This window comes from Lotus japonicus, chromosome 5 (genome assembly GCF_012489685.1).
Source record: "Lotus japonicus ecotype B-129 chromosome 5, LjGifu_v1.2".
In the NCBI taxonomy this organism is placed as follows: Eukaryota; Viridiplantae; Streptophyta; class Magnoliopsida; order Fabales; family Fabaceae; genus Lotus; species Lotus japonicus.
The window spans coordinates 46,223,155-46,244,826 of record NC_080045.1 but is presented as its reverse complement, the minus strand read 5'-3'; the positions used below and the strand labels follow the sequence as shown (position 1 = coordinate 46,244,826).

At 36.3% G+C, this 21,672-nt stretch overlaps 1 protein-coding gene and 2 long non-coding RNA genes across 4 annotated transcripts; 1 reads left to right on the top strand and 2 right to left on the bottom strand.

The window, feature by feature from the left end:
• Nucleotides 1-4,714: 4,714 nt before the first annotated feature.
• LOC130718669 (uncharacterized) lies at nucleotides 4,715-11,808 on the bottom strand. Its single transcript, XR_009012758.1, has 3 exons — nucleotides 11,747-11,808; nucleotides 5,608-5,715; nucleotides 4,715-5,493 (listed from the first exon to the last, which is right to left on the bottom strand). It is a non-coding gene; the product is annotated as an uncharacterized LOC130718669 (long non-coding RNA).
• Nucleotides 9,456-11,576, top strand: LOC130718667 (uncharacterized). 2 transcript variants are annotated; one of them, XR_009012756.1, is made up of 5 exons: nucleotides 9,456-9,802; nucleotides 10,146-10,459; nucleotides 10,560-10,670; nucleotides 10,750-10,999; nucleotides 11,090-11,576. XR_009012756.1 is itself a non-coding variant. In XM_057569290.1 (5 exons), the coding sequence occupies exons 1-3, from the start codon at nucleotides 9,476-9,478 to the stop codon at nucleotides 10,614-10,616; spliced, it is 690 nt and encodes a 229-aa protein (XP_057425273.1). In that variant the 5' UTR covers nucleotides 9,456-9,475; the 3' UTR covers nucleotides 10,617-10,670; nucleotides 10,750-10,999; nucleotides 11,090-11,576. The 2 variants fall into 2 exon arrangements, 1 of the variants encoding a protein (XP_057425273.1); XM_057569290.1 differs by having other exon boundaries at nucleotides 10,154-10,459.
• A 6,682-nt stretch (nucleotides 11,809-18,490) lies between the features above and the next one.
• LOC130718668 (uncharacterized) lies at nucleotides 18,491-20,301 on the bottom strand. Its single transcript, XR_009012757.1, has 2 exons — nucleotides 19,887-20,301; nucleotides 18,491-18,784 (listed from the first exon to the last, which is right to left on the bottom strand). It is a non-coding gene; the product is annotated as an uncharacterized LOC130718668 (long non-coding RNA).
• Between the last annotated feature and the right edge of the window lie 1,371 nt (nucleotides 20,302-21,672).

The following is a 21,672-nucleotide window of genomic DNA, read 5'->3' as shown; positions in this document are numbered from 1 at the left end:
ATCTCTAATTTTGTTTGCTTAACAAAAATAATTAATGCGATTGGAATTGACAATGCAAGAACTTAACCATATCAAAATATTTATCTATTGCTATTCTAATACATGTTAAAGTAACTTTTATTTTTTTATATAGGATTTAGATATATAGTAATATTATTCTAATATATGATTTAGATACATACATTTTAAGAATTCTAAGTAAAGTAATTAAGTCGATTAAATTTGTTCTCAACTGAACTTTCAAATTTGTCCTTCACTCACTTTTCTTAATTTCTATGCATCGCTAATGCTTAGGAGAGTGGAAAGAGAGAGAAAGTTCAATTAAATAATGATTCTTGTCAAAAATTAATTAATGTAACACATACTTCAAGTTAATATTTATAAAAACTAACAAAGTAAACCTCTCATTTAGTTTTTAGAAATAGCATCATAGATAGTATTGCTAACCATTTTTTAGTTTTATAACATTTTTTAATAAGCATTTTTCTGGTGAACATATTTTAATAAGCATTGAGAGCAAAAAATCTCTTTTTACAATCTTATAAATACGCTTATCAGTAAAACGTCATTTACATTTCATGGTGGTTCCAGTGCTACTACAATTAATGGACTTCAAAATTATGAAATACCAATTGGCCTAGCAATGCAGGGTATTGATCCAAAGTTCTTGTTATGTATTTTATAGCTCTTAGAAGACTACAAATTATGAACTATGAAAAACTCACTTGATGTATGAATGCTGCACAAAGCGCAAGAGTTCCTCTTAGAGATATTCTTAAGTTAAATTCTGTAGGATCTCTGTGACCTAGTTTTAAACTATTTTTGGCTTCAAACATGATTAACTATATGGTGCCAAAGCAGTTTTAAGAATTTAAAATTCCTCAGCAGAAAAATCATAACATGATAATGACATTTATCACAATAATTGAATTAAACATCATAGCCTAGGGTAAATGATTTTATTTAATATATTAATAAATTTATCTTCAAACCTTTTACTTTCAAAGGAAAACCCTTAATGAAAGCTAAGTGAATGACGACTTTGTAATGAGAGAAGAAACTTTACCAAAAGGGAAAAGGATCACATAGAAGAAGGATAATATACATCAAAAAGAAAAATAAAGACAACAATACTAATGCTGAAGAGCTCCACTCTGAAAGACTGAAACCAACTATGTCCGCAAAGTAGGATACTTGGTTAAATTCTCCAAAATCAATGAATGTCATAATCCTTTGCCAGCCAACATCTTTCTACATGAGCACAGGCAAAGATCTCTTTGAGTTCTCCTTGCTTCTGGAAGCAATTTCCTTCATCCTGCTAGCTTTAAACTGCTCAAGTCTTTCAACTTCCACTTCAGCCTTTATGAAGAAAAAAAAAACCATTAGTTAGCACCATTTTAGGAGCTCAAATCTGATAAATTCACAAGATCTCTTAGGAATTTCTTGAAAAGATACATGGAACATATTGCAGCAGAAAATCATAGTATGTGAAAATTAATAATACTTGAAAGCATATTAAGTTAAACAATCTTGACAAAAATTAATAATAATCAAGGAAATAAAAAATTTTTCTTAATTAATTACTTTGTGCAGCCTCTACTTTTTATCTTCTTTTAGTGTCCAAATCAATATTGCAATCAGACCCTCAAAGTGTCCGCTAAGTGAATGAAATCAAGTAGTCTTTTCAAATTTGGTACCAACTGATACTTTATTGGAGACTAAAACAAAATTACCTAATCCTATTGATGATCTTGGCACTCAGATTGATGTTCATCGAACTTCTTCAAGAAAGGCCAGACTTATCAACAACAGGTAAAAAATCATTAAGGTTCAAGTTCTCAGCTAACTCTCCACAAAGTTTTTTATCTGTGAGTGTACATCAGAGAACTCTTGTATTCTTTCTTCCTTTTGTTGCCATAACTGTTCAAGTACTGGTACTTTAGTTTCAAGTTGTTCCTCATAGTTCCTGAGATGTCCTTAGGCTGTGGAAGAAGAAAAAACAAATGCATACCAAATAAGTTTGCCACTTTATTATCAAAATACATCACAAAGCTATGCCTGTAGTTGTTCTGTTAAATACGGGCAATGTAAAAATATAGTTAAGCAGTTACCAACATTTCCAGCAAAGCTCTTTTCACCAAGAGTTGGTAGAAGAGTAGAAAGCTCAAGCTTAGCATCAGATAAGGCTTGAAGTAGTTGTACCCTATATTTGGCAGCATGCTCAACCTTTCTCATGTACACATCCAAGCATTGCTACTCTTACTAAAGAAGCATCTTTTCTCGTTCCTCATCACTCTCACCAACCACATCCCATATTGGCTACGATGAATGAAGATAATCTAATCTCACTATTCTTTACACCATGTACATCACCAGTGACAAAGGTGAATTGATGAATGAAGTTACGTACAGCTTCTTCAGCAAAGAACCACAAGTGTTTTCTCCAATAAGTGGATTTTGAGCTTCAGCCATTGACATTGACCTTCCAAAACAACCAAGTCTGCAACGCACACAAAAAATCAATGTAATCCCCTTCTCACAACATCGAAAAAAATGTTGTTTGGATGCTCCTTCTTGTAATGCTCTATGAACTTCGACATGCAACAATCACAAATTGTTTACCATAAAAAAACCCAAAAACCAACAAATGAAGAAGAGTCTAATAATTTACTTTATTATTCCTTGTGTACAATCAAACACTAACTCATTTTAGAAAAATATATAATAATTTGCACAAAAACAGAGATGCATCCATGAGGGCATTGATGAATCAATAGTAACATTGAAAAATTGGAAAGAAATAATTTCTAGTAGAAATTTGTCCAGAATTATAAAAGTTCAGCACTTGTCAGAGGTTGCATATATGTGTTTGAAAGTTGTATGAGAAGAAAATATGGTAGAGCGGGAGAAGCTATACATATAGGTGAATAAAAACAAAAATACACTTTACATTTTGTAGAAGGAGAAACAAAAGAAGTCTAATAATAGTCAACTTTTTAGTCAAAAATAAAAATCAAATGGTAGTCACCTTTATTTTGTGTCCAATTTCCTATTTCTTATTTCTTGTGACAGTGGAAGGACTACCATAGTACCATGTTATTGTTTTTCTCCTACTCTAGCTCAAAGGATGAACTACCATTTAGATCCTAGAACATTACTAAGAGAAGGAAAGTCAAATTAAAAGTAAAACAGGGTCGTCTTACAACCATAAAAGACTACCATAGTATCAATGCCTCATTTTATAAAAGAAAAAGCTACATCTCAGATGAAAAGAACTATATAATGCCCTTATTGATTGGTTTAAAACATAACAAATACAAAAAAGTCATGAAAGACTACCATGTGATTGTTTTTCTCCTAATGTGAAGAAGAGTAATTCGAATTCATGGACCAATAATTAAATGAAAAGCTGACCTGACCATTGGACATTTGTTGCTTGCTAATATTTGTAGTAATAATAATGGTACTATAAGTGTTGGTTTGGTGCACAAAAGATACTGCATAATGAAATAGTTTGTCTCTGACCCTCTGGTTGAAGTTTTAGTATTTGTCTGCCATCCTCTTCTTTTGCATTGCTTTGTCACCCTAGTCTAAAATTCATGACATATTATTGCTTAATGTGAGAGACTGTAGTGAGGAAGGCTAATCATATTCTCAACCAATGTCTATTTAATTACTATGTATTTTACTACTTTGCACTGATCCTACCCAGCTGAGTAAAGTCCTGTTGCAATTTGATATGCTTCATGTGATGGATAAAACAAAGGAGCACATACTGATCAAACCAAGCAAATGGATGTCCATGAAATTCTTCATGAGAGAGGGGGTAGAGAGCTAACCCAAAAATTAGAAAATCAGAAAGTTTACAAAATGTCTTCCACACTAAAGATACTGCATAATGAGCCCACCTAGTTCTAATATCTAAACTAATAAAATAGAGATACTGCATAAATGAAACCTATATGTGTGGCACCAGAGTATATATTTTTCTTCACTCCCTCCTCAGCACTCACTATAAAAAAAAAGTAAAAAGAAAAAAAGCAAAAGTTTGAAAGTAGAAGAGAATTTCTTACAAGTTAGGATAAAATAACCCAATATAACATCAGCACATAAGGAGATAATAAAATTAAATCTAGTACAGGGAAGATAAGTAAATTGAACCAGTGATTATTGTTGGGAAATAAGTAAATTATTCAAAGAGTAGCATTTAAGGAAACGAAATCTTTGCTGGTCAAATAGTGAGTAAAAGAAAGGACATATGCCAAAGAAAGAAAGAAAAAAACGACAATGTAGACATCACTGGTTTACTTCACCACCTTATGAACATTCAAATTTTACATATCATGTATGGATTAAGATTGCAGTACAATATATGGGGGAAAGTACTAACCACGGGTAACTGATCATTCACCAAACAGCATATTGGAAATTCCTCTACAAATAATTCTAAACCGGAAACAATTCCGGAGAGAAACTTGTCTGAGTAGCTTCGGCATCAGAATTGATTCTGATGAATAATAAGTTGACTCAATGTCCAAACATGTTATAAGTAGAAAACTGAAATAAATTGCTATAATTACATATCATGTATAGATTGCAGTACTATATAGTATATGGGGGTGGGGGTTGCTAACTGATCAACCACCTAATAACATGTTTAGAAATCCTTCTACCATTGAATCTAGATCAGAGTTGTTTTATCCTAAGAACATTGAATGGGGGTAGAGTACCCAAAGTGTGAGGAAAGTGATATGAGTGTTTTAGAGAGAGAAGTTCTAACCGCTAGAGAGAGAGAGAATAACTGAATTTCAATCTGAATATTTCTCAAATGAGCCAAGAGTCCTTTACAATTGGTAACCGTCCCCTATTTATAGGTGTTGAGTTGGGCTTGGCGCCTCTATTGTACCTTAATGGGCTAGTTGGGCCTTGGGGAGAGAAGCCCAAACCCCTGGCGCGCTCCCTGCCTAAGGCCGATGCCCTTGGGCGAGAGACCCTGGGGTCTCGCCCAGTCCAAGAGTAGAATTACGGGGAGAAGCTTGTGCGTGCCATAATTGATTATGTGAAATAATAAGCTGATCCAAACATGTTATAAGTAGCAAATATTGGCCTACTTGTCTTGAATAAAACAACATCCCACACCCTCCTAACATCCAACCATGGTTGACAAAATGCTTCAAAGAATTTTAATAGTTCCTCTACAGAATTTAACATCCCATTTTCCAACTTTGACTCCTTCTCACTTTACTAATAGGCAAACAAAATCATCAAGCCCTGACTCAACGGTTATGAAGAGGGCCTGTTGCATCAGGAACTTTCCTCTTCTGTTGTGAGAAGTAAACAACACCAAATGGGTGACTTGGACCCTGCTTTCGATTCTGCTTCTGCCTCTGTTCCTTCTCTGGCACACTTTGTGGCTGGAGGTAGCTGAAGCAAACAACTGAAAGCTCTTTTACTCACTATTTTACTCAGTCCTATTTTCTATCTTTTCCACATCTGAACGAAAACCAAAGCAATTGGGTTATACACATTGAGCAAGAATATAGAATGGAAATATGGAAGGGGTGAGGATAAAGGAAATGAGCAAGCAATTTGGAACATAACAATTACCTTACTTTGAAGCCTTTTACCCTTTACCAATGAAACAAAATATACATGAGTCAAATTAAAATTCCAGACAACATGGAAAGAAGATCAAAGGGAGAATCCATGACAAAACTGGAAAAAATGGAGTAAACAAATTAGTCAATACACATTAACACTGAACAAGTAAACAAATTAAGACTCAATAGATCAACAAACTTGTTGTTACTTTTGGTTGTCTGCATTTTTTCAAAAACAACCTGATGTCGAAGCAGATGTTGTAACATCGTGCTGTGACATTTGTCCTGCGGATCTGCTGTGTGTTTGGCTGATTTTTCTAGAAGCTTTGGATGGCTTTCGTGATAATCAAGTTAAGGTTATTGAAGAAGCTTCTATTTGTTATCTGGAATATAATATAGTGGAATCAAATCTGTTGAAGAAGATTTGATTTGGTTTAAATTGTGAAAGATGTTATCTTTTGTTCAAATCTTATTTGATAAGATTTGTTACTGGTTTAAAAGATTTGTTCCAGATCTGTTTTATGGACTCTATTTTCGTGCAAGCCCATTGAAGATCAAGACCAGAAGAAAGCCTATTTAAGGAGGCTTAACCCTAGTTGCAAAGTGTGCCTTGGGCACCCAAGGATTGGGTTTTTAGGGTTTTGTTTTGTGAGTCCTTGTTCTGTTATTTTGTACACCACTCTACTGCCTCCATTGATAATCATATGGCTTAGAGTTGGTTTGTTTAGTTGAGTTGTAATCTCTTCAAATATGTGTTTGATCTTGAGATCGTTTATACTCCTGTGTGTAAGAGACCAATCACTGTGGCAGTGACTGTGAGAGAAAGTGAGAGGGGGTTCTCATACTTAGGGGGAGACCTAAGTAATAAACCACGGGTAGGAATAGGTAGAAAGGCTGGGAACTGGGGCAGTTCTGTTAAGACCTTTTTGTACTTGATTCTCTATAATAGTGGATTATCTTTCTCTTGGGTGGAAGCCCTCCAGATGTAGGTGATGTTGCACCGAACTGGGTTACCAATCCTCTGTGTTCTTTATTGTTATATTGTTGCTACTGTGCTGTTTCTACTGTATTAAACATTGTGGCTTAATTTCTGTACTGTTGTGCAATTGTCGAACTGATTGTCCCAACATCGCGTTCGACATCTGTCCTGTGCACGAACCAGAATTTCAAAACTGGTTGAAACACTATATAACCAAACCCACATACAGAGATGAAAGAACTACAAAATGTAAGCAACAACTGAAACACACCCCATTTATAAGGGGACTGCGTGCAACTGGAGCCAGATAGCATGGAGAGAAGGAGAGGAAGCTACGAAACTATGTGCGGGAATCCAGCTGAGGAAGCTACGAAACAGAGCATATGTAGCTGTGCCAATGACGCAAATTGTAGGTCTGTAAGTGCTAGCAGGAGGAGGAAGAAAAGAAATCTATCGTGCAGCCTAGAAAGGGATGAACAGAGAATAGGATTGCTGGGTAATGCAGTGCTAGGGTGTAGATCATAGATCACTGTAGAGTGCATCGAAGCTAGAATCATGCAAGGAAATAGGTGAACTTTCGAAGGTTAAAGCTAGAGAAAAGTATAGCCGATCTAGGGGTCCATGGCGTAGGCACTTAGATCTGCAGCGTGAACCGTGGCTACGCGAGAAGGAAGATGACGATATGCCTACGCGAAGAGGAACAACAGAGGCGAATGAATAACAGTGAAAGGGGCCAACATATTACTCAATAGGCCCAGCCCACTACTCTCCCATACCAAAAAAAAAGTTGGTGCATGAACAGTGATCTCAAATCCTTCAATTGTAGGATAGAAGATGACGAGTTGTATAAATGACCCGTGTGAGTTATTAATCCACAACTCAATGGATAAATATGATTTTTTATAAATTAATCAATAAATAAAATATAAAAATTCTAATTCACTTAACTTCAATGTTATTGAACAATGAGTTATTTAACCCAAACTTTCTCATGATGAGTAATTTAAACAACCCCATGTATGGCTTGAGATCGATAAATGTTGTTGTCTTTAATCATAAAGGTAGAGAACACAGAATGAGACTCATCCTTGCGGGATAGAAATTTTACCCATGTCCAGCGGCTATAGTCATCAACAATGACCATCCCATATCTTTTGCCACCTATAGACTCAGTTTTCACTGGTCCAAAAAGGTCGATATGCAGAAGTTCCAACGACCTTGAGGTGGAAACAACATTCTTTGCCTTGAAGGAGACTTTTGTAAATTTGCCTTTCTGACATGCTTCACAAAGAGCATCTGAAGAGAACTTCAGAGTGGGTAAGCCCCTGACAAGGTCAAGCTTACTCAGCTGAGAAATCTTTCTCATACTGACATGCCCTAACCGTCTATGCCATACCCATTGCTCTTCATTAACAGACAGAAGGCACTTTACCTTCTGAGTCTCCAACTCAGATAGTCTGATCTTATAAGTGTTGTTCCTCCTCTTGCTGTTAAACAGAACAGAGCCATTGATCTGACTTACAGCCCTGCAAGACTTTTGATTGAAGATTATATCATAACCCTTGTCAGCTAATTGACTTATAGACAATAAGTTATGATTTAAGTCATCTACCAACAGAACATTATCAATGCATGGACTATTATCAACACCAATAGTACCAGAACCAACAATTTTACCCTTCTCATTGCCTTCAAAGCCAACTTCGCCTCCAGGCTTAAGTTTTAGCTCTTGGAACATACGCCTTTCTCCCGTCATGTGACGCGAGCATCCACTGTCCAGATACCATGATTGGTGTTTCAGTGGAGCGATCAAGGATATCTGCAACATAAATAATCTTATCCTTAGGTACCCATTTTCTGGGTCCTTTCTTGTTAGTTACCCCAGAGGTTCTGATGACCTTGAGTTTCTCAACATGATAATATAAAGGGATTTGAGCATGAAATTTAAGCATAGAAGGAGTTCCCTTTTTACAAGAGGGTTTAACAACTTTAGCAGGCAATGATTCAGGCAAAATAGTACCAGAGGGTACAAAATGTTCATGCAGAGGTTTGACCTTAGGCATAGGAAGCTCATTTCTACTTGATCCAGAATAGCCAATGCTACTCATTCCATTTCTGCTTACGCCAAAGATCATTGAAGCCATCAAGCTTCTATCTACGCTAGAATAGCCAATGCCACTCATTCCATTTCTGCTTACGCCATAGATCATTGAAGCCACTACCACTGCCACTACCACTACCACTACAACTACCACTACCACTACCACTACAACTACTACTATATTTTTGTAAAGGAATGTATTCTCAATTCATGAAGCAGAAGTCAATGTTTGAAAGGTTTTAACAATTTGTAAATTATTTGGTATAGCCTGAGACCTAAACATGTTCATCACCATTATTATACTCTATTACTCTATTATCACCACTACCTCCTCCACCACCACCACCACTACCACTATCACCACCGCTACTAGCAACCACCTCTACTATCACCACCAGTGTCCACCACCATAGTTACTATCGACCACCACTACTATCACCACCACCACCATTACTATCGACCACCACCATTACTATCACCACCATCGTTACTACCCACCACCACCACTATGACCACCGTCTACCACCATCACCACTACTTACTTTTAATTATGTATTTATTTATTTATTATAGTTCTTTTAACATAATTCAATTTCCATTTCTTTTGTATACATCTTTTTTTTAAATGCTCTTCGATTCATATTCATTTAACATTGACTTCCACGACAACTTTCACATACATATTTATCTTTGTTGCTTAATTTTTGGTGGTCCATATTGGTTGACCTATGTTTTTTTTTAAATAGTCAGGGAAACAATGCTAAATGAACGGATAATTAAATTGGAATTGGAATAATGGTCACCAGAAGGAACTCTATGATGAAGGCTTTCAAATTGAAGAGGAATCTTATAAGGTTGCCCCCATTCTACCACCCACCAGATAATAAGCCCCAAATAGATTCAACTTTATCATTCTCCTTTGCATCCTATTCTCCCTTTTCTTCATTGATTGCTATGGCTAGGAAAGGAAAATTGAAAAGAAGGGGTGGCATGAGAAAACAACCATATTCGAGAGACTGTGAGTCATTTACATCTCCTGATAACAGACAAGGTGGTGGAAAAGGTAGCCCTAACAGTCAACAAAAAGAGAAGCAACATTCAGTCATCGTCCATCTCACCACCGTAAGTTTTAGATTGAATACATCCTTATCATTTCATTTAATCTGGAAGAAAATGTCAAAATTTTGTAATTTTTCTGTGTGCAAAAAACATGTGAATATATCTGAAATTAATCTGGAAGAAAATGTCATTCCATATTGCTTTCTTACTATTAATCTGATGATCTCCCTTTATTTATGCATATCGAACATTGAAAACAAAATTCTTGTTCTTGATGCATGGGTTATTCATTAGGCATTACTTTTTTTATTATCAATGACTATTATTTTGTTTTTCCAATCTAGCTATATCTATAATATTTCCTTTTGGTTTTTCAAAAAAAAAATGTTCAACTTTCTTTTTCTAGATTTTCAGGATGTTACTGATCAATTCAACGCTTTGAACTCAAATATGGAAAAAGTCATCATTGTTGTTGGTGTGTTGAGTCAAGCTTGGTTAAGAAATTCTCACCAAAATACTCCGTATGACACGCCTACTTGTGACATTGAAAGGATGGCTGAAACTGAAGCTATTCTTCAAAAGTTTATGAACTCTGGGAGTGACCAAAGAAGACTGTTTACTGGGACTGATGACATAACTATGGAAAAAGATAAAAGATTGGTTAAGAAACTATTCACTCCTCCTGAAACAGCACCTGAAGACTCATTTTGGGCTCCTGAAGTATGTATTTTTTTCAATCAGTTTTGTTATTAAACTATTATGTTTATTGTTACCTTTATGCTCCAACCCATACACATGAGCACCCTATTATTTTTTGTAGTGGTTAATTAACTGCAATGTTTGGACCAAGAAATATTTTCGCTTTGAACTGTACTGAAGCAGCTGTGGCCTTATACATTTTTAAGACAACAAACATTGATTAATCTGACATGTAAGTCTATTATTAAGAGCTAACATTGTACATAATTTTTTTGTTGTTTTTAATTTCAATAATGTTCAACAATATGTAGGCTGAAGTTATTCATCAAACCGTTGAGTGGTAAAACTTTTGGGACTCGAAAGAATATGATGTGCTTAAAAACAAGGGGTCTTGTTGAACAGGAGGTGAGAATTTTAAATAAATTGTAATATATGAATTCATGATTTGTAATTTTAATTGTTATCCAGTAGATTCTTAATTTAGTTGTGTGCATGTTGACACACGATGAGCGGTTGAACCATCAATACCCATCTGATTGGTTTCTACCAACTACATTTGCTGTAAGTTCTACTTTCTGAATTTAATTACAACTCTACTTTTTCTTAAACTTGAAAAATTTTGAAACTATTTTTTTGCTATGTTTTCCACAGAAATTTGTACTATCTTGGAATGCACCTCCAACTAGTCTGAAACAGAATGACCAACAAGATTATATGGGGAAACTTGACTTCGTTACCAAGGTGAGATCAACTATGGAGAATTCTATAGGGTGGGTTGAATCAAGAGACAAAAGATTGTGGAAGCTGATCAACGAGCTAAATCAAATTGATATATTGATGATCGAAAGAAGTCAATTGTCTGGGAATAAGACATACCTACAAGGAAGGTAACACTGTTGCAGATTCTCTAGCAAATAAGGGGTGTGAAATCACCGATTCTATTTGGGTGCTTTTAGAGGAGAGGAGGGTCGATGATTGAGGATGTTAATTGAGACTAGCTGTCTGCGTTTTTTTACAGGGATGTAATACCCTGCCTCGGTTTTATAATACCATGACTTAATTAAACATTGTATTTGGTTGTTTCTGTCTTGAGCTTGCCTATAGGCTCATGATCTGCCTTTCTTTTCTAGTCTGTACCATGACTGCTTATTCTAATAATATTTAATATTTCAAAAAAAAAAACTATGGAGAATTCTAAACCCTAAATACTTTCAAAATTAATCTGCTTTAACAAATTTCTCACAATAATTAATTTACCATATTTTGTAGATTTTTTTGCCAGTAAATAATGATAATATGCACTGGTACCTTCTTGTGGTGGACCTTTTGAGGAAATAATTGGTTTTCCTGGATTCATTTCCAACTCCTGACATAATTGACATAAGGGTTTTCCAAATCAAAATTCTGGTATTTATAATCATAATAAATATGTTTATTAAACCATACCAATAAAATTATCATTCTAAGTCTAATCATTTTGTAACCCATGCTGTGTATCTACAACTGATGTTTTCTGACCAGTCTTAGTATGAGTACGAAACATCAGCACGACAAAAAATTTTTGAGTTCAAAATTGTGGTTCTTGATAGTGTAGGCTTGCAAAAGGATGGCAGGTAATTTTAAAATTTTCAAACATGCTTGACGTATATAATTTCCAACCAAAATTGGACATATATGATTGCTTACCTCAATTTTCTGACATTATTTTAGAAATGACTGTGGTATATGGGTTGCTCAATGGATGGAAAATAAAGGGAGAAGTGGATACAAAATTGAGGTAGAATACAACAATCCGTAACTAGTTACATAGTTTATGCTTAAATGTAGTGCACATCAAATTGTTTATAACAATTTCAGGTTCAACCGGATGCGAGATTGAAGCTTGCATTGGATTTGGCCCTTCATCCCTCCAACACAGCAAAGAATGATCTTATTAAAAAATCAATGAATTTTATTAAGAAGTGCAGATATCCTTGAAACTAGAAGGTATAGAGTTTACTATTGTTTTTATTTTGCGCATAATGGGTTTCTTTTTTATGCCATGTTTGGTTGACAATCTTAAGTACTATTGACCATTTTGTTTGCGGGTCATATTTAAATTTTAGTTTGCGCTATTTCAGTTTATGCTTGTACCTTAAGTACTATTGACCATTTTGTTTGCGGGTCATTTTTTAAATTTAGTTTGATCTATTTTGGTTTATGCCTGCACCTTAATTACAATATATGATGGTCTTTTAAATTATGGCTCATATTTAAGTATAAGTTATTTTCTTTTGATTTAAATATTATATTTGCTTTTGGAATCTTACCAATTAATCCTAAAGGATAATTGTTTTTGGTGTTTAGCTATTTTTGTTTGACATAACAAAAATTGAATGGCTAATGAATGATTTTTTGGTGCTATGCTTAATGGATGATGAAAAGCAGCGTAAAGAACCTATTGTAGAGAATTAGAAGCATTAAAACTGGGAAAGGTTTTTGAAGGCAACATCTTTTTTGTTATTTTAAAGGCATCATCATTATTTTGCCTTATTCTTACTTAAATGTATCATCTATTTTGTTTTTTTCACATAATTAAATAAAGTAGTAAGTTAAAAGCATAAAACCTAGACAACTAGTACAAATAAACAAAAAACAATAATGATGGAATCAACTAAAACCAAATTCACGTTCAAAAAATAAAAACTAAAGCCAAATTCAAGTCTCCTTCATATATCAGCTTAAGTACTTAAGAATCCAGTCAAACATGATAGCAAATTTTCAACCTTTACTCTCCCACATGAGAGGCTTAGTACCAAAATTTTCGAACTTTACTCTCCCACATATGATATGGTTGTGTTTCCTCTTGCGCTTAGCTTAGCCTCTGCTGTAATTAACTTCTTCTTTGATATGCATGTGTTTCCTCTTGTATACATACCAATATTATGAAATTGTCAGCTTAAGCCAAAGAATTAATATTTTATTCCTACACGTAACTGTAAATCTAAAACTTTTGAACACAAAATTAAAACAACTATCTCAAATCACAATTTCATTAAGTCTGAACAACTTTGCAATCTCCAAATTCACACCAATAGCATCGGGATTAAATTGCATTTTAATAACCAACAATAAACACATAAAAATAACTAGTACAAGGATTCCTAAAACAACAATCAATGTGATTTTCTCCCTTATGTTGATTTCAGCAACAATCAAGTGGATCAGTTCCTACCTCGCTTCTTCAGTCATACTACTTCTATCCTCACTTTGTATCCCAACATAACCTCCACTACCTTGAATCATTTATTGGTTAGGACCATTATATCAATTGCGTACAGGTCCTTCAATAAAGCAAAGATATCAGGAAAAATTATACTAATAAGCACTTCATAGTCCATAAATAGCACGCAAACTTTAGGCCATTTTGTGGTTGATTTTTCGCAAAAGCTTCTTCCCATAATTGATTTTGACTCTACAATCAATCTTAGAATAATTTTTGAAACATGCACTACTAAATATAGTATTTTCTGAATTCACCCTAAACATTTTTTAAAATAACAACTCACCATAAACAAGGCAAGTGGCAATTCGATTTGAGGATCAAGCCATCAATGTAATCATGGAAGGTGAAGGTTTGGGTCAAACTGATGAACAATTGAAAAACTTGCTTTGGAGCGCGGATTGCTCAAGCAATGGAACTCCGAATGTGTCCCCTGCATCCGAGGGAACTGTCGTGGAGGAATCCGATGGTGTAAGGGATGATGTTTGGCCGGAGCAGGAGTCGTCGGAAGCTTTGTAAGCGGGGACGCCACCTTGTCAGGAGATAGAGACCTTTGCAACTGAAAGCACGCTGTGCAGAGATGGGACAGTTGGCGGGTGGACCAATAATACAGCCTTGGGAAATTTTTTTGAACTTGGGCAGAAGGAAAATGACGCTCATTGGTGCAAATTGGACAACGAGCAGATAATTATAAAATCAGGGGATAACAATAAGCTTTTTTCAGTTCTGATTGGACTGGGAAGACTCTGGACTAGTTTCTCATCAGACTTTAAGGTTATTCTTGGGGGAGCACGTGACCTTGAAATAAGCTTTAAGGGGACAGGGATCTTTAGGCTGGTGGGAAGGGAACAAAGTCAACCTTTGGCTATTCCTGGAAACGATATTAGGAACTGGAGCATTATTGGGCCAGGCCAAAGGGTCTGCGAGCCATTTACCCAACAAAGAACATATTTCATTGGGCCACTACCAACATGGGCTCCAATCTCTGGTGGTGACTCCCCATCTAGTCATGCCCTTTCTACACCCGTTCCCTCAAACGTGGGTGATTTGGAATCCTCAACTATTTCACCAAAGAAGAAAAGGGGGAGACCCAGGAAAGTGAGAAACACCAACCTGGTGGCACAACCTTCGAAGGAAGTGTCTTGCGCGCAACCCACATCAAAGAGAAGTGGTAGGAAACCTAAGACTCCTTCTTCAGGCACAACTCCAGTGGAGGCACGCAAGGATTGTTCTGAGGGAAGTAGGGGCCCTGGTCGCTACCTGACGAGGAGTTCAAAGGTTTGGTTACTGGGCAAAGTTCTTGGCTTGGAGTTTGAGGGACCTGATGAGGAGCGATTTCCTCGCTGGAAAATGATCTTGGAGCATTTCTCCCCGTAGCTGAACCTAGATATGGAGCGGAAGTGGATCTCTTGGAATGTCAGGGGATTGGGCAGTGCAGAGAAGAGACGGGAAGTCAAGGAATTTGTGAAGAAGGCACAACCAGAATTAGTACTGATGCAGGAAACAAAACTGGATCCCCAGAAGGAGAAGCTAGCTCTTAATTTTTCCAAAGCTTTGAATTTTTAGTTTGTTGTGGTTCCGACAAGAGGATCAGCAGGGGGCCTCTTAACGCTGTGGAAACCGTCAGCCTTTACCCTACTACAAACAATTAAAGGTGAAAGGTATGTAATTATTGTGGTTAGAGATAAAAATATCAATGCCACGGTGGTGATTGGGAACATTTATGGGCCAAATACTGAATTGGAAAGAGAAACATTGTTTCTGGAATTGGGGACTATTCTCAGCAATTCGGACTGTGGTTGGGTAATAGGAGGGGATTTCAATGCTACCCTGAACTCAGAAGATAGGAGTGGAAGACTGGGAGGAAATGATGCTTCATTCTCCAATTTTGTAAATGATTGGCACTTGATAGATCTACCTCTACAGAACTCAGATTTTACTTGGTTCAGTTCAAGGAACGGTGGAGTCTGGAGCAGGATTGATTGCTGGTTGCTGAATGAAGATTCCTGGACATCTTTTGAGGAACCTACACAGCGAGTAGAAAGTTGGGGCCTCTTCGATCACAGAGCAGTCGTTTTAGCCTTGGGGCAGTACAATGCAGGACCGAAACCCTTCATGTTCTATAACAATTGGCTGCTTGACAATGATTTTGATAGATTGATCCATGGATGGTGGAATTCCAATGCTGTTCAGGGTTGGTCAGGGTACATATTACAAAACAAGTTCAAAGAACTGAAAAAGAAAATTAAATAGTGGAAATGACACTCCTCCACTCACACTGAAGAAAAGATCAAGGCTCTGGAATGTGAACTACAATCCATCATGGAAAAGATTGAGACGGAAGGCATGTCTGATGAGGTGCGAACTAAGAGGAGTCAAGTTTTAAGCGGTTTGTGGGAAGGGTACAGAATAGAAGAATCCAGATGGATGCAGAAATCAAGAGTAAAGTGAACAAGATGACAAGCAATTAGAGCTCTTATGCCATGCCTTGTTTGCCTTTCTTTTTGCCTCGGGTTTGAGACTAAATATGGATAAATCAGTGCTCATTGGATGCAATGTGGATCCTTCTGAGGTAACAAGAGCAGCACAAGTATATGGATGGTCAGTGGGAGCTTTACCAATCACCTATCTAGGAGCACCCCTAGGTGGGAACCCAAGAAGACTGTCTTTTTGGGAGCCAATGATTGAAAATCTGAGGAAGAAAGGAAGATCCTACAACTCTAAATATATATCTTTAAGTGGAAGATTGACCATCCTAAAGGCTGCCCTTAACTCTATTCCAGTGTTTTGGATGAGTTTGTTTAAAGCACCAAAAGGCATCATATTGGAAGTGGAGAAAATATACAGAGCATTCCTATGGGGGAGAGAAGAGAGAGGAAAGAAAATGGTTTGGGTTCCTTGGGACTTAGTATGCAAATCAAAAGACAAAGGTGGCCTTGGATTAGGGCACTTAGACTGGAAAAACAAAGCACTTCTATTAAAATGGGCATGGAGATATGGTTCAGAAGTTAATTGCCTGTGGAGAAGAGTAATTGCAAGGAAATACAACTAGGACAGCAAAAGATTATTTCTACACACTGTAATGGAAGAGGAAGGTATGCTTTCAGCTATCATGAAAGACATTGGGGCTGTACTCAAGGAAGATTCTTTGATAACTATAGGTTTCAAAGATCAACTAATGTGTGGGGTGGGTGATGGAACTAACATCAGTTTCTGGCTGGACCCCTGGACTGGAGACAAGCCGCTGTCTTTCCAATTCCCACGAATTTTTGCATTGTGTACAAACAAAACAGCATACATAGCAGAAGTTGGTTTGTTTGTGAGGGATAAATGGCATTGGGATATTCCTTTCAGAAGGAATTTTCTGGGCTGGGAGTTAGAAGCCTACTATGAGTTCATGAATATGATTAATGCCAGAATTCCTGCAACAAATTCAGCAGATATAATAATCTGGTGTGGGAGCGGGAATGGTTTTTTCACTGTCAAAGGTCTATGTTACTGGGTTGCTGAAAATGTTCAAGAAGAGGTGGAATTCAAAGTTCTAGATCAGATCAGAAAACTAGTACCACCAAAGGTTAGTCTACTGGGATGGCAAGCCTGCCACAATAAGCTGGCCACGAAGATGAACCTATGGAAGAGAGGAGTAGTCCCCGAAGACACCACATTCTGCTGCTTTTGCAATATGGAGATGGAAACAACTGATCATATCTTCATTCAATGTCCACAGGTAAGCAGAATTTGGTACAATATTTTTAGAAGAGAAGGTATTTCCTGGTCAATACCAAACTCGCTGCTGGTTCTGTTTGATGAATGGAATTACATAGCCTCAGGGGTGGACAAAATAATATGGTCTATCTTTCCTTATGCCATTGTATGGTCATTATGGCTGGAAAGGAACAACATCATCTTCAGAGGTAAAAGGGTGCAAATGCAAGAGGTTGAAGACATGTTCATGATGAGAACCACATGGTGGATAAAAAACTCTTGGCCAAGTTGTCCTCTTAACGCAGATCATCTTGCAAGGAACTTGGGAACTTTTAAAATCCCTTCACCTCCTACTGTACCTCGGCTTGTATCATGGATACCTCCAGACATCGGGATATTAAAATGTAACGTTGATGGCGCATCCAAAGGGAACCCCGGTATCAGTGGGATAGGTGGTGTAGTCAGGGATTCAAACAAGAAATTCTTGGGGTACTTTGCACTTGGAATTGGCTATGGCTGGGCCTATGAGGCAGAGGTAAAAGCGATTCTTCATGGGCTAATATTCTGTCAACAATTCTTCTTCAGAAATGTGATCATTGAGAGTGATGCCACAGTTGCAATAGGGTGGGTCGAATCAAGAGAGAAAAGACCATGGAAGCTTATCAATGAACTAAACCAAATCGATATCCTGATGAAAGAAGTAAATTGCCTGGGAATAAGATACACTTATAGGGAAGGTAACACTGAGGCAGATTCTTTAGCAAACAAGGGGTGTGAAATCTCTGATCCTATTTGGGTGCTTTTAGAGGAGAGGAGGGGCGATGTTTGAGTGTGTTTTTTGAGAATAGCTCTTGTGCCTGTACTTGGGATGCTTATCTCAGTCTCTATATCTCATTTTGGCTGCTCATTGAGCTTGTAGGTGTTTGTTGCGGTCTTGAACTTGCTTGGAGGTTCTTGATCTGTTTTTATCCAAGTCTGTAACTTGACTTATATTTATATTAACATTTCATTTTTCCAAAAAAAAAACAAGTATTAGAAAAGCTAAGTAAGGAAAAACTGATCAAGAAGCAAAAGGAGACACAACGAGGACAAACTCCAGTGTTAACTAACAAAAGGCAATGGAGGAAACAATGTTGGAAATACTCTATCACAATTATTCATGTTCTTAATTGGATTGACTTTCTCAACAATTAATGGAATTGAAATTGTTTGTGGATCTTAATTATGGTTCCAGATGAACAAAGCAACGATTATTGACAATGCAATCACTTATGTCAAGGAGTTGCAACATCAAGTTGAGAGCCTCACCCGAGAGCTACTTCAGGAGACGGAAGTAGCCTCAAAAGAAGTAACAAAGCCAAAGATAGATGATTTTGATCCTGTAGAATAGATGAAGAAATGAAGAGTACAAGTTATCTACAATTTTTTTCTTTCATTAACTGAATGAAATTCCTATATAAATGCAAGTATTAGTAAACTTGTTTCTATTTCTTTATACAGGAAAAGTTACATGTGACAAAAATTAATAGGAATAAAATGTGGGTCAAGATGATCATCGAGAGCAAGAGGGGGAGTTTCAAAAAATTGGTGGAGTCTTTGGATAATTATGGCATTGCACTGATAGACACCAATCTCACGAACATGAAAGGAGCTTTACTTATAACAACTTGCATATAGGTAACATACCTCACTGGTAACTAAAATATCATAACATGAGAGTAGATTATGTTGTATGCCCTCAAACCATTAGAAGAAACTAAAAGATGAACTTTTATTTATCTTTTCAATGTAGCTTACAAAATACATACATATTATGTGCTTTAATTTGAGAAACTTGGAGATTTTTATTTACAAGTTGATTATGAGTTTGTTATTTTTCAGAGCATGAATGGCCAAACACTTGAAGTTGGTCAAACCAGACATTGGTTTCTTGTTATTTTAAGAGCCATTTAGAGTCCATCAAATTGAAATGGATATTAGTTTATTTTATTGTAGGATCAACTAATGTTTTCCATTTGATTCTGATTAATAAGAATAAAAGTTCAATTGTAAGGGTCACTGTCTAAAAGGAGCAGCACAATGGTTCCAGTAAGCAAATCAGGTCCAGAACCACACTTCAATTAATAGAATTGGTAAAGACTTTGCAGCAAAATACATAGATGTTGAGTTCATCAAGATTGATGTGGAGGAGTTATTCGTACTTCACTCATTCCTCAAAAACTAATATGTTCTCTCAAAAACTCATGGGGATGAAACAAAACTAATATGTTCTCTAAAAAACTAGGGAAAGAATAATTAGGGATGAAACAAAATTAATTAACCATGACATGTTATCTAACAAAATTGAAGAAATAGAGAAACCAACAATCAAATTAGGGTTTCAAAATTTCCCCAAATTCGAATTTTCCCAAATCCTAACAATTAGGGTTATAAAAGTCGAATTTCCCATCAAAATCAAACAAAAAAAGAAGACAAACATACCTGTAGATGTCAAACATAAATGGAAGAAGAGGGAGCACGGCGCTGAACGACGAAGACAAGGAAGGAAACGACTGAACGCAAACCACAAGGAAGAACGAACAAATCTTCACGGTGTGCACACAGGGAAGAACCAACACAACCCACGAATTTGATGGACACCCTAATCTCAATACATGGTAAGACGTTATATTAATAGTGGTAAAACATACATACATAATTATTAAAAAGGGTGAGGGCAAATTTAGCAAGCTATAATTCAGCTAGGGTCATATCATGAATAATGTAAAAAATGACCTAGTCAACACTTGTCATATTAAGTGTTCATATATTATTGGTTCACCTCACTCCTGTAGCATACACTCACTTGAATTTACGGGCACCCAAGCATGCACCATGAATTAATGGGAAGCACAAGAAGTGCCCTAACCATTTACAAATGACAAAAGCTTTATAAGAAGCATACATATATAACAATTGTACAAAAAAATGTAAATATGTGCTTAAAATTGTACCGCATATGGAATTATCATGTGAGTCGTTGGATTTGGTGGGTGAAGAGTGTATGGACCGTTTTTCCTTATAGTATGGAGCAATTTGTCATTGAATTTGATAACATAAGAATATCAAGGACTATACCTGCGCGCAAAAACATTAGTTGGGTTCCCCGTTTAGTGTTATTTTTATATTTAACGTTGATGGAGCGTCCATAAAGGAAATCCGACGATAAGTAGTCATATATGGGTTTAGGGGTAGGTGGTTGTCTTTAGGAGTTGGTTGGTTTGTTTCCGGTGTTGCTGTTTTTTTATCTCTTTGGGGACGGTTGTATTTCTTTGTCATTTTCCCCATCAATATATCTTTTATTTTGGGAAAAAAAATGGGTACATGAGTCCAAAAGAGTGGCTAGGGGCTGGAGGAGAAGGTGAACCCAAAAACCTTAAGACGATTGATCTAGCAAATCTCCAGATTATAAACCATTTAATTTGTCTCCAATATAGCAATGTGAAACTTCTTCATTATATTTTCATCAATTTAAATTATAAACTGAAAACCCAAAAACAAAAAGTCACGATTATTAACTTTGTGAAAACTAAAGGTTTGGCACTATGAAAACTTTAATTGTCATAACTCTGCTTTTTACCAAACAAAACTAACGAACAAATACAAATCCCAATTTATAACTGAAAATTTTGAAAAAACAAACAGGCACGTGTTGTTACTTTGTTGTCTTGCATTTTGTAAAAAACAACCTGATGTCGGAGCAGATGCCTTGGCATCTGATTTCGTGAAGCTAGGACATCAGTCCTTTGCTTGGAGCGTGATTGTGGACCCTTGAAGATCTTATGAAGATATGTTATTATAAGTTACTTGAGGTTAAAGTAGCTGTAGCTTAAGGGTTTTAATTGTGGGTTGTTATTTGTTGAAACAATCTTTGATAAAAGATTTGTTTCTATCTTTACATGGGAAAAACGCAACAAGATCTTTGGAGATTCAGTTTTGATTTGATGGTTGTTGCAATTTGTTACTTCAGCCCATGCTAACCCTAGTGTCTATGCTGCTGCTGCTGAAGTATATAAAAGGATGAAGACCTAAAACATGTAGACCACTGAAGCTAATGGAGAGAGATCAAGTGTTTTAGGGGTTGCTCATTGTTCTTTATCCTTGTTTACTTGTGAACAAACTTTGCTCACTGTTTCTATAAAGCAAAGTTGTGTTCTGTATTCTTTGATTCTACAAACTTTGATTGTTGATTGTTTGTTACCAATCACTGTGGCAGTGATTGAGAGAA